This window comes from Myripristis murdjan, chromosome 7 (genome assembly GCF_902150065.1).
Source record: "Myripristis murdjan chromosome 7, fMyrMur1.1, whole genome shotgun sequence".
Classification (NCBI taxonomy): Eukaryota; Metazoa; Chordata; class Actinopteri; order Holocentriformes; family Holocentridae; genus Myripristis; species Myripristis murdjan.
In genome coordinates this window covers 31,011,675-31,025,371 of record NC_043986.1, presented here as the reverse complement: position 1 = coordinate 31,025,371, position 13,697 = coordinate 31,011,675, and the positions used below count along the sequence as shown (strand labels likewise).

The following is a 13,697-nucleotide window of genomic DNA, read 5'->3' as shown; positions in this document are numbered from 1 at the left end:
GAGGGAGAAATCTGAACTGCTTCCTGTTATGAAGATAGCTAGGAAGTGTAGAAAAATCTAGATAATCTAGATATGTCCCTATCAACATAGTTCACTTGCACCCCTTCAAGTACCCAAATGAATTACACTTACTGGGAAGCAACCATGTTACTGAAAGTAGTTGGAAACCCCGGAGTTTCCAACTAGTTGTTGGAAACCCCGGGGTTTCCAACTACAACCCCGTATAGGGGTTTCCAGCTTCTAAGTGGTGTAAGTGATAGGTTAAGACAGTTTCCTGTCAATATACAGAGTAAATAAGATCTCTCAATCCTCCTGAACACAATGTTATAAAGTGATGCAGGTATGGCATCTTGCATTTCAGTACAAGTACAGGCTGGCTCTTCCCACTGGTAGGGACTGAATTAAGAAGAGAAGGGACTTACAGACCTAAGACTCACACTGAGTGAGTTGATTGCCACTGGCCTGATGGGAATCATATTGCTGTGATAATATCCATGGCAACCAAGCCAAGATAGGAAATAAAGATGAAAGGAAAGAGGACGACACCTGCTTTGTTGCATCCACTGAAATCTGCAAAATATATGAGTAACATTTACAATCTTTTGAACTAACATCCTTATTTACAGGGTAAAGGACAGGGGAAGGCAACAATGTGCCACGGAGAGCCAAGAGTCTGCAGGTTCTCAGGGGATTTCACTGATCACTTCAACTTCAAGCAGAGAGGAGGAACTAATCAGTAAAATCGCCTGCAGTGCAGTTTTTGGTTGGAATGAAAACCCGCAGACTCCCGGCTCTCAATGGCACATGGTTGTCTGCTACTGATAATGGACAATACTGGAATAAATTATTCAACACTGCTCTATTTACAGTTTGTAAAAAAACTAATTCATTTGTAAAAATCTAAATTGTGTTATTAAATTGATAAATGACTCTAAAAGCACTTATTTGGGTTAGACAGTTGAGTTTGACATGAGTTAATTTAGGCACTTTTCTTCAGTCTAAGTTTCCATTTGTGTCCTCTGATGCCTTCACTGCGTCTGGCATGTCACATTGTTGAGAAGGGAGCTGAAATTTTCTGTGAGGCTTTGATGCTGAAGTATCAAGTTTAGAGGAAGAGATTTTACAAAGTGGCAGCTGGTCCTGTAAAATTTGCTCTTTACAAGTTTGGTTGCCTTTGTTTGTGTGTGTGTCCAATGTGGTCCAGTGTGTATCATCCCAGCTCCAAGATCCATGTTCATTTTCTCTGTCAGGCTCCTCTGCACTGTCGCGCTGGCTATTAAAAGCAGTAAACGTGTCGTTGTTAGAGGCATTGTTGTCACAGCTAAGAGGCAAATTATTCCCAAGGCCTTTTTCAGCTGCACTGTCTCCATCATTGAGGGAATCCAGAAGGTCTGAAATATCAGGGATATCCCAACCGTCACCCGTGGCTTCTGTCTCTACTACCTCTTGTGTGCAAGTCTCATCTTTCCCACCTGAGCTACATTCAAGGTTTTGTGTCAGGGTCACTTGCTGTTTGGGTGCTGCCCCAGGGATGTCCACTATGCCTGTGGTATTTGTTACAGCTTGAAGAGCAGCAATGGAGGCTCCTGGGACTTCTCTGGTGGGAACTCCTACTGCCACCAAGATGGTGTCCATCTGACGCATGTAGTCCAGGTGACCTTTCACCTGGACAGCAGAAACAACACAGTTTAAATCTTCTTTACAAAAAGAGTGGCATATATTTCAGTGTAAATGTTCAAATTCTTCCTTTCTTTTTAAAGATATTTTTAGTGTTTTGGGGGAATTTTGAGACCTCTAATGAATTTTACTCATCAACTAAAACATCACCTTTGTGTAAGGTGTGTGTAGCAGCTGGACTTGGCAGTTGGAAACCGTGACAAAACATCAATTACGTTCTAATTGAAGTGAGGAACAACCACAAAAACAATCACAGCTAGGTCAACAACTGCTTCAATGCAAGCAGCAAAGCTACAGCTATTATAAACAGAAACATCTGACAGAAATGGCCTGGTATATAATATCACTTAATAATCAGCCACAGGAAGTTTGGGGTAAAATGGTGGATAAAGAAGTCTTGTGGATCATCATTAATTTTAAATGGTTCTGCTACAGCATTTCTTTGCCAGTTTGGCTGTGTAAAGATGGCATCACATTTCAAAAAATAACTTACAAGCTCATTTTCAATGCAACATGATCAGTAATTCATTTATGTGAGCAGTCACTTCCTACTGTAAGCTAATGTCATTTTTTAAATTGAAAACCTGTCTATTTTGACTATTGCTTTTTCACTTGTAGTTGCTGTTAATGATCACTTTCTTCATATAAAATTTTCAACTTCACATATTAGTGGTATTTGTTCTGCTCTTAAAATTGCACTTTTTTTAAATACATATGGTGCTTCACACATTTTAAAGTTCTTTCATTACTGCTCAGTTTATAGGCTCGTTAAAGCCCTAATGCTTTGTGTTTAAGTGTTAAGTTTCATATGGAATCACACTGTTTTATAGGGTGGCAGAGAGGCTGAGCATTGCTGTAAACTTCAATGGAACCAGCAGTGGCCTTATTATACTGTATAAATATTTTTTCCTCTTTTAATGTTATTCAATTAATTGAACTGTCTCTTTCTGGTGCACTAATAAAATTCAACATTTGATAATATCAAATCCCAAAATATCTCTTTGGTGCAATATTTTAATCACTGTTGTCAATGCAGAATTTTGTATTTATTTACTAAAATTCATTTCATTAAAAGCAGCTAGACTTGGGCATGAACATGGCAGAGCAGCTCCAGAAATGAGATACAACCTACTGTATCTCCATTTCCCCCAAGGCCACTAAGGAAGATACTGCAGCGTTTAGAGAACTGGTATTATTTGTTGTGTTGTTATTCACAACAACTGGGCACTGATCCTTTGTAAATACTAAATGTGTCAGCCTTTACGTTAATTTCTTTTCTATTTACATTTAACGTCTTGTAACTACTGAGGGGAAAAACTTTTTAGAGGCCCTATTGTAAAAATGAGAGCTGACTCACCACAGAGGAAAGATCCACATTGATTATGCGCCGATCGTTGGCGTTGATTGGCTGTAGCCCAGCAACAGATAGCTGTGCAGCTGAGCTTCGGTACAAGAACCCCAGGAGCCAGTCCCCTCTGGTAAGTGGACAGTTCAGAAAATCATTACATTCGTGGATCATTCCACCTAGGAAATCCTGCATTCAATCCTGCATTTCATGTCAGATTTAAAGTGTAATGATTCCTCCTCTTTTATTCTTGCTCTGCCTAACTGGCTCGTTTGAAAACTGTGATTCTCTGGGCAGAGAGAGCAGCAGCAGAAGGGGAGGAAGAAGCAGCTGTGAAATCAGCCTGACATTCACCTTCCTCAAATTTTATCTGATAGCAAAACCTCCATAATTGTTTCAGGATCACTTTAAAGACCTGGTGAGGTGAAATAAAGAGGTTTTTTGAGTCTTGGAGTGACTGATGCAATATTTTGGTAGTCCAAGAAGAAGATAAATAAAAAAACATCAATCAGGAAAAGATGCTGAAATGCAGTATTCGCACCCAAACAGCCAGTAGGTGATTTTTTTCTCCATTCTTTTCTGTAAATACACTGACTGCCACAGTAAGGTTGAACCTTTGAGTCTATTATGCAGTAAAACTATTAGCAAATTTTTACTGCAACTCCACCAGTCTCCTCTATCTTACCTGCAGTAACCGTTTACTATCTTGCCAGCCACTACTTTTGCCATTTTTTCCCAGGCCTTCTCGGAGCCATCCACTGGGGCCCCCAGCAGGAACACATCCTCCACCACTCCTTCACTGCCTGGGAAAAACAAACCATTCAAAAGCATTTCTTCATCTACTGAAACCCAAGAACCTCACATCTGATAAAGAAAGCATTTTTAGAAAATCTAACCGATTCAACTGTTCTGGCAGGGTTACAGATGAGTGCAATGAAAACCCAAGCATGAATGTGTTCCTGTTACAATATGTAGTCCCAGTAAAATTTTTCTAGGGAAATAACAAAAAATATTGTATTCTAATAAGGTGATTGTGTATAATCATACCTTGGTCTTTGGCAAGCTCCTGTAGACAGAAGTAAATGACTCTGGCCCCAAGACTGAAGCCTATGAGACTGACAGGGCGCTTCCCCTTGGCATACCAAAAGATGGAGAGAGTCAAAGACATGCACCACTTTGAAAAATAACCTGCATTTCATCCTTCTACTATTTGGTTCCCATTGACATCTTTCTAGGAAAGAAACCTGAGCTGAATCAACAAAGATCAGAAATATCATAAAGGTTGAAGTGAGACAGGGTTTCCCTGTGCATACAAAGATCACAGGCTGATCTTGAATGAGAAGTGAAGCATAAGTGTGGTACACTTCAGTAAACTTTGTGTTTGCATTTCTTAGAGGTAATACGATGATACCTGCTGTCTGCTTCTCAAAACCTGAGCCAGATGTTTCCCCACCTCTGCTGAGCGGCTCAGGCAGACACACCAGGGGTTGTCAATGACACTTGCTGCAGCCAGCAAAGATGCAGGCCATGTCAGAGCTGTCACAATGCCTGGAGGGTGTACAACACAGTAGCTGAGTGACAAGAACTTACACCCAGCAGAGACACAGATCAATACAATGGAGGGACAATGGCTAAGTGAGATAGTTTGGATTGATGGAGAGCTCTTTAGAAATGGCCACATCTTATATCACATTACCTAAGTGCAGAACAGAAAATTTATTAAGACACAAGCACATACACACACGTGTAAAGGTCAGATTGCTCCTTCATTACCACAGACCACCTCTACCTGAGAGGATGGTGTACTTGAGAGCCTCCTGTGCCACCATGCTGACAAGCCCGTCCAACAGAGAGGCCATGGCTGAGCCCAGATCCCTGAGGAAGCGCGACTCCCACACGAGGCAGTACTGCTCCCCACTCTCCCCGAGGCTGCACCACGGAGCCTGGAACGAACCTGAGGAGCAGATTCAGCACGTCTTACACCTCAAGTGTTTTGTTTTCATGGTATATGACAAACACTGGGCTTGTTTTGGTGGAGGAAGAGAACTACAACACTCAGGACATGATGGTCAAATTAACTGTGATACCTTGGTATAAGTGCCATGAGCAAATGAGACCAAACAACTGGTGGCCTCTATTATATTTCATTTCATTCTTGTTAGTGGTGATTGTTCTGAAAATTCATACACATTTCTTGTGAAGAAGATAAACATGTTGCAAGATATTTTGTTCATCAGTCTTTCATTTTTTCCACTAATTTCAGTTACCAGAAATGCTGAACACCTCATCTCCATTTGTACCTCCCTCTTCCTATATCACACTGAAAATCAGATTTCCTGCAAAATCTGCCCCAGTGTGCAAAGGGTGGCATGATGGATAATGTCACTGGCCACTGGCAATGAATGGAATCTATTAGCAATCTCTATATTCTTCTTGATGTCATGACAGTTTATTTTGGGGGAAAATCTGTGCATTTAATGGACACTGGAAACGGACTTTTCTTCAGTTATTTAGGCCTATTTCTCTCCTATATTAACTAGCCTGCTGTGAGAGTTGTTGTAGTCAGTGAAAGACCAGCAACATGTATTTGTTTATATTTTCAATATATCATTTCACTATGTTATCAGTTATGTAACCCTCCATCTGGTTGTTGGACAGTTTTACACAGGCAGAGGCTTTAACAACCTAAGGGGCTGAGGGCAGACATGTGTGACACCTTGTGGCTAAGCCTTGTCATTGTAATGACAGACGTTAAGATCAGCCATCCTGAATGTGCAATAACAACGGGACAATTTCCCAACATTTCAATTAACAATAACCAGTGCTCTTTCTTCTGCAAAGTGGTAATAAAGGAAATGCAAAAAAGAAATAAACAAAATATAAAGCAAAGTGATGTAATGTAAAGGTGTTTTACACTCTTAAAGTCTTAACGTTCAGGTATCACTACATTATGATGACTGAAGATGAACGCTTCTGAATGCAACATGTTGGTTTTATACAATTATGATGCAATGCAAAAATATATAAATGTAACATTATTTGTGATGAATGTTGTAGAATGAGGCTGGATTACTATATTTGCCGCTGCATAGCCAACCAGTTACAGCTATTGTCAGATGAAGATGCTTCACAGAATTCAATGGACGGAATTCAAATTCCTCTATTGCTCCAACACGTTTGTTCATCTTATAACCTGGAGAGAGAAAGAAAGAAAAGGAAAGAGTTGAAAAATCAACAAGACAAAAAGCATTTATTACATTTTGAAGGCAGCAACTTATTGTCACACATAATCCTCTGTCTTCCAGTGTTCTTACCGGTCAGTCCGGCTCCTGCTGCTCCAAACAAGGAGGCCATGATAGCAATGCCGGTGGCTGAGCCCAGAGCTGCAGCTCCTCCGGCCCCCAGCACAGCGCCGGCCCCTGCTGCCACCAAAGGTGCTGCCAGCCCACCTGTCACACCTGGCAAGGGAGCAGGATGTACAGTTGGTACAGAAAAAAAATGGGCATTTGAAACCACAAATATTTTAAAGGGAAAATATTATGCATGACTTTTAAATGTGTGTGCTAAAGAGAATTGGAGCACCTGCAGTCCGTATTAGTAAAAGCCCACGGTATGAATTCAATTCAGTAAAGAAGTAAGATGCGTCACTGTATGTTCTTTGGAATATTACACAACAATCTATCAAAAACATTCAATCAATAAATTATCCAATCAGTTTCAGCAAAGAGGGTTCACTTGATTAGCCTTTGATTATAGAACATGAAAGATTAAATGTTCATGATATATCAGCATATTTATTGAATCAATGTACAAACGTTTACACATAAGAAAGGTTCAAATGCAGTTGTCTGGATAAATTACTCACAGGCAAGTCAGTGGCCAGGGCAGTAACACTAACCTATCACAGTTCCCCCTCCCACTGTGGCCAGGCCGATGAGGAGGTAGCGCCGTAATTTCCGTCCTCTCTCCCTCCTCAGCCGCCGAGATGACTCCTCTCTAATGGATGCAGAGCCAGACAGATCATCAGAATGAGCTGCTATGATCTCATATTGATTTGCTCCAAAAATAAAAGGTGCTCAAAAGCCTATGCGGCTAGCACATTGAGGGTGGCTTCTTGAACACACAGAGCTGCTTGGTTGTAAGACAGAACTCTCTCTGCTGTGGTTTTGGATACAAGATGGAGACTCACTGCAAAGCTCTGTGTGTTTGTCTTGTTTCATTAGCCTTCAGTCTGTTGAGAAGGGCAGCAAATATTAACTGGACAGAACATATAAAATGAGGAATTTTGTGTTGGAAGAGCACTTGCAGCAAACTAAAGGCTACATGAGAATCTAGCATTAGAGAGCATTTATGAATTGCACTGGTCGAACTTCTTATGTGAAAATTCACACCTTCCATCAGATTACATCAATAAAAATCAGAGCTTTAAAATATGACTTTGCTTTGGGAAAAGATGAGATGTGAAGTTTACACATTTTGTAGATATTTCACTACACATGAAAATCACTGGTCCTGTAACAAGTTAACAGATGATGTAGCAAACACGTCCATGTGGACATGGTGCACTGCAGACTAATATGAACTTTTGTGCCCTCTGTTATTCACTAGAGTGCCAAAAGGCAGTTCCAGAGATTACTTGGTAGAAAACATATTGACGCATGCAGACAGTGCACAGAAATACATATTATTTGAACAGCTATCTCTTGCCTTTTGGGCCAGCAAAGTGCCAAAGTGCCAAACTCAGTTTAGAACAAAACAACATGCAAAACAACAAAATTATGTGTTGTAACAAAAGTAATAAAATGTAGGAGCATTTTAAACACAAACAAAAAGACTTACGGTTGAAGCCAGTCCTGATTGAAAGCAATAACATAAAGAGACACAAATTATGTGCTATCCATGCAAAAACATCACTCTCTCAAATGTATACATATTGTTAAGGGGGGGGGGGGGGGAGGGGGACAAATAATTCACTTAAGTAGCGCAATTCTTTCTTTTTTATTTTAAACAATTTTCTAATTGATTTTTTTAATCACTGATTGATTTAAGTAAAGATCTTGGTATCATATGAAAGACGGCCTAGGCGATCTAAGCAATCTATTGGTACCAAGCATGTCACGCTAGATTGTCGACAAGGGGACTAAATATTGCTCCAGAGACTATATTTTTTCCAAAGGAAAAACTGGCATTTTCATCAGGGTGCCTTGACCTCTGACCTCCAGATGTCTGAATGAAAATGGGTTCTCTGGGCAGCCACGGCTCTCCCCTTTGCAGACATGCCCACCTTCTGCTAATCTCATGCAGTTTGGGCCACAAACCCTGCAGTCCACATGTGTTCTTGTGGCCTGTTGTAAAATGGTGTGTTTGTGCAGACTGGGGCCTAAACAGTCTTGGAGCTGCATCAGTTGGCTTTGACTGGAAAGCTGAGACTCTTGTGGATTCAATGAACCACATTTGATTCATGTATGATGGTGTTAGCCCCAATAGCAGCCATTTCACTGCAGTCAGAGCATTTTTTGAAACTTCGTATCATCGTATAAAATAACCCATTGTGACCCCTAGGATAATCAGTTTCATGAAACTACAAACTAATTAATTCAAAATACAAAAACTGTAATAAATCATATTATACATAGTGAATTGACGCCCAGGTATCATGATAGTACTGACTCAGGAGATAAGCATATCATCCCAGCCCTACTAACTGTGATTCCACTCTTCTTCCACATCCCAACCCATCTTCACCCTCTCATTCTCTCACAGTCACATCTGTCCATCCCAACATTCATCTGTTGCTTACTCGCTCTCCTCTCCTGCCTCCTGCAGCCTCTCTCCCAGTGTCTCCTCAAACTCCTCCAGCCTCTGAGGAGGGACTCGCAGCAGACAGCTGACATGACGGATCAGCACTCTTGCTCTGGCATCATACTGACCTGAACGTGCATGACAGCACAGTTTATGAGCACAGGGTTGTATGCTTTCACCACAAACTCCAACGTTAAGTTGTAATCATTTCTTACAAAGGACTCTTACCGTCTTTGACAGAAAAACACACCAGGTCCTGCAACACAAAGTGAGAACCAAGTGCAGTGGGTATGTCTTGACAATTGAAACACAAACTGAGTAACCAGATTTCATAACAGACAAAGCAAGAAGGTTTATTTGTGCTATAAACATAATAAGCTATGCAGCAGGAACACCAGTTTACAAAATATATTTGTATTTAGTAATGCTTCCCTCTAAAGAGCCACATCATTTTGTAGAAGTAACTGAAAATATCTGATAATGTGAAAATACTCTTTTACAATGCAAAACCTAGACAGTGCCCGTACATATTTAAGTGACTGATGCTGCTGTAGATGTAATGCACATTTCACACATCCTTTATGTTTGCTACTAATAGGTCCTACACTGAAGATAGCTTGATTTTATTGTCGATTTTAGCGCTGTGTATAACTCATCTGTTTATATTTCTCATATTTTCTTCTTCTCTGTGTTTCTATGTTCTCCATATGAGATGTAGTTAATTATTTTCATTTACATATTTCTGCTGCATACAGATACAATTCTAGTAAATATGTAAATCTCATTTGTGTTATATTAGCACCACCCATTTGTGCCAATTAAATTGCTTGTATGCATTTTTCTTTGCTGTATCCTATTACTGTTGCAACTGTCTGTACATCTCAGTACAGTACATCTCTACAGTATATCTCTGTACTGAAATTATTTTAATATAAAGGTGGGTGTTACCTGTATGATGGGGGCAGCCCCTGCTGCCAGCAGTGGCTCATCCTTGAGGATGGAGAGGAAGGTGTCTGAGCCCTCGAAGCCCAGGCCTGACAGGAAAGCCCCCATGACAGGCATCACCGACTCGTCCAGGTCCAGCCAGCAGACCAAGGCCTCCAGGTACTGCTCCCTGAACGCCCTGGACAACAAACAACAATTCATATTGAAAGCATTATCTTTAATCCATGTGTACGGGTGTCAACTGAGAAAGCATGGTTTGGTACAAATTACACCTTCTTTGAATCTCCTAACATCTCTCTTCAACTTACATCAGACAACCTTCTTTCCTGTAGTTTCCTCCTCCCCCGGCACACCAAACAAGAGGAGAATCACATATTTAATTCTTTATTTTGATTTGGCTGCAAAAGATCTCGGCACCCCCTCAGTCTTGTCAGAGGAACTGCAAGATGAGACTGTTTTTACCTGATTTTACTGAAAACTGAGCTTGCATAGGAGGCTTTCAGGACTTAATTGTTGGCACTCATCATTGCTGGTTCCTTGCAGCGTCTCATTGGTAACTGCTGCTCGGCATCCACCAAACTTGTCTTTACTTTACACTACAACAGTGCAGCAGATTTTGTGTCAAACATCTTTCCAAATCTCTGGATGTCTGAGATGGTTTAAAAAAAAAAAAAAAAGGGTCAGACTGCCTCTCTGTCCCACTGAAACTTCACAAGCTTCAGTGACAGCTGCACGCACTGAGTTGGCTCTGATTTAAGGATTTTGTCTCAAATCCCAGCAACTTGTCTGGGACAGCTAAACCAGGCCAAAAGTTTTATTGTGCGCATCTGACTTTAGCCCTAAATTTGACTTGACATTTTTTTTATCCTTAAGGAGGAGCAAAGGTCAAGCAAAAAACATCCCCTTAAAGAGGCATTCAGGACCAGTGTTCTCTTGATGGTGTGTGTGTTTAGTGACCTAGGTCTGATATTCATCACATTGGCCAAATAACATCTTGCCAGTATGTGCTTCAGCTGCCCACAAGAATTTAATCAATACATGAGGCTTTAAGTTTTGATGGTAAGTGATTAGATGCAGGGTCTCTGCCATATTTCAGGGTGGCACTGGACGCAGGTGAAGATGGGTTCTCAGTTTTCCTGAAACAAGAGCTGGAGCAAGCACTATTTGAAATTTGAAATAGATGTTACAAGGACAAAACAGTCACAACCAAATGCTCCGACAAGACACCATCCTGCAAGACTTGTTACCTGTTTTCAAGCCCAGGAAACAGCTGGCCCAAGGAAACCCCACACAGTGCAGCATAGGCGAAGCGGCCTGGCTCAGTCAGCTGTTTGCCAATCATGTCCTCTGGGCTCTGATCACATGGGCCAGCTTGTCTTGCTCCTGCTCCCCCTGGGTCTGGGGTGATAATGTAGATTGATGATTAACTTAGTAGCAGTTTGATTCAGCCACACAATTCAACACTGCGAATACACACTTGGCACACGAACAAGGTTTCAAAGACACATTACTTGCAGAAAAAATGTGGTAATGTGTTAGTTATGTTTATCAAGTATTCTAACACTTGGCTATGAGCAAAACAGCATCAAACTAACTAACAGATTTAAAATAGTTTGTGGTGACGTCTTCTCCTTGAATGTATTAAAAGTGCAGCTAGAGGAACTTGAACGCTGCAACACTCCTCACCCGGCCCTTGTGATGAACGGACAGTACGTTCACTTTGACAGGCGACCGAAACAAAAACAGAAATAGCAATAGACATGGAAACAGATGTGCTTTTTAACTTTAGTCCTCCATTATGCTTCTGCATGCTGAGGAACCTTGACTGACATAATATATAAGCACTGAACCACTTTCCCCTGACTTCTGCCGTTAGTTGCCCACAACAGCTGGTTGTTGTTAGCCACGCTATGCTAGCTAAGCAAGTAGTTTTATGATAAAGTTCGTTTATTCACTGTAATACCGCCACCGAGAAATGACACAAACATACCTGGAGTAAAATTTTCGTCCGCACTTTGTTTTTTCTCCATTGCTGTTGTGTGTGTGTCAGTGGTCACTACTCTGAAGTCTGAACTCGTGCTGCCTTCCGTGTTATTCGGAAAATATCCAAGCGGACATTACGACGCATGCTACGTTCAAGTACTTTTGACAGGAAATAAGACAGTGTGGTAAAAGGCCATTTGTTGACTAGTTTTGGAAACTGTTGTCGTATAAAGTTTTGAAACTATCAATCGGCTGTAGGGTATCCAAACTGTAACTTCCCGGTTCTGTTGACCAGTTTGTTGGGTCGCTCATGCTGCTTTTCTTACAGTCCTTGAAGACATCATATGTTTGCAGCTTGTGTGTGACGCGGCCTCCACGTACGCTCCCTTCAGGACGCGGCGGAGGGCGCGTTCAAGATGAAAACGTTTGGGAAAACGTTTTTGTTGAGAGAAATTGCCGATTTGGAATGAATATCTTCAGCTCACGGATGAGCAGACACGTGTCTGTACTTTCTCATTCAAGCCAAAGGCGACAGCAGCTCATTTCTCTGATTATTACGCCTGCAGCCGGAGAGGAGGAAATTACAGTGAAATCAGCTGATCGCAAACGTTTCAACTCACAGCTAGTACCATAAGTGGCCGCTAGGTGTGAGTGTAACATCCTTTATTTAGCACCATATCTTCGTGTCAGGTCTCCCATCCGTCTGCGAAGCCATGGTTAGTTTCTATTCTAGGTGATATTATATTGATTTCCTGAATTAATATGCTTTTCTACTGCAGGTGGTCTTGGTTGTATTCTCCTGTAAGATATGAAATTGTGATGCAGCCATTCATGCCCAGACAATATGATTATTTGTCTTCACAGAAGGACTTCAACTTAGTTTGGTAAAAGTATGCATTTCTCGGTCTGCCAGCATGTCAGTCTGCTCTCCTCTCTTTCAGATTTATCACACACAGGGTGACTCCCTGCCAGCCACTCCAAAAAAAAAAAAAAAAGACACTGTGCAAGGAAACACATTGAAATCATTTGACCTGGTGTTACGAGTGGCTCCGAATGCAACAGAAAACTCCATTGTTCAGTGGTTTGCACTGACTCAATGAGAAGAATAGAGAGGGGAAAAAAACAAGAAGGAAGTGCCTAGAATAGAGAAAGGCCACATTATATTAAGAGCAGCATTTGATGGGATGCAGAGATGATTCTATGATCATAACTTCTGAAAAACTCTAATAGTCTCAGAAATTAGACTTTAGAGTGAGGTCATATGAGGTTAATGCATTAATGTGGGGGGAAAAGACAGCTATGTGTGATGGACTTTACATTTCTGGATTGATTGTGTTGTGTGGTGCTGTTTTTCTTACATAAGACAACTGGTCAGAGGTAAATAATGCCATGTCACATTTCTAGTGTATTTACAGTTAAGCTTGGTAGCAGAAAAAGTTTCAGCAACCTGAAAAAAAAATATTATTTTGATCTCTTTCCCTCAGAATCAAAGACCAAGGGCTTCTTTATACAGCTCTCATATTGCGCTGATGTTTTTTGTCTATGACTTAAACTTCATTGAAATTTTCAGCTGCCGTGACAAACACACACAAAAAACCCATTGCCCTCTATATATTACAACACTATTAGCCAAACCATTAACACAACAATAAGGGGAAACACATATAAATAAATTCCAGTAATAATAACACATACCACATAAAATATATAACACATCAGTAAAATCTGTCTGCTCACCATTATAGCAGTTTGGATTGACTCTGCATTTTCACAGTCGTTCTCCATTAAAAGATCTCCTTGCACATATAACCTGAGTCTTAGCACTGTATTGTTTTTTAGTAATTTTCTGTACGCATATATGGATTTTTTTTTCTCCAAAACTCCTGTATTTGGGGTCACTGCTACAAAACATGAGTTAGAAGAGTTTTCAATTGCACTGATGTTT

The 13,697-nt window shown here is 40.8% G+C and overlaps 1 protein-coding gene across 1 annotated transcript; it reads right to left on the bottom strand.

Moving 5' to 3' along the window:
- Positions 1–221: 221 nt before the first annotated feature.
- On the bottom strand, positions 222–12,190 carry tmco4 (transmembrane and coiled-coil domains 4). Its single transcript, XM_030055624.1, has 14 exons — positions 11,760–12,190; positions 11,017–11,167; positions 9,773–9,947; positions 9,053–9,080; positions 8,823–8,952; positions 6,921–7,018; positions 6,337–6,480; positions 6,096–6,215; positions 4,812–4,976; positions 4,434–4,570; positions 4,070–4,154; positions 3,708–3,825; positions 3,035–3,152; positions 222–1,665 (listed from the first exon to the last, which is right to left on the bottom strand). Exons 1-14 carry the CDS (start codon positions 11,797–11,799, stop codon positions 994–996), a joined length of 2,181 nt encoding a protein of 726 aa, XP_029911484.1. The 5' UTR covers positions 11,800–12,190; the 3' UTR covers positions 222–993.
- Positions 12,191–13,697: the final 1,507 nt, after the last annotated feature.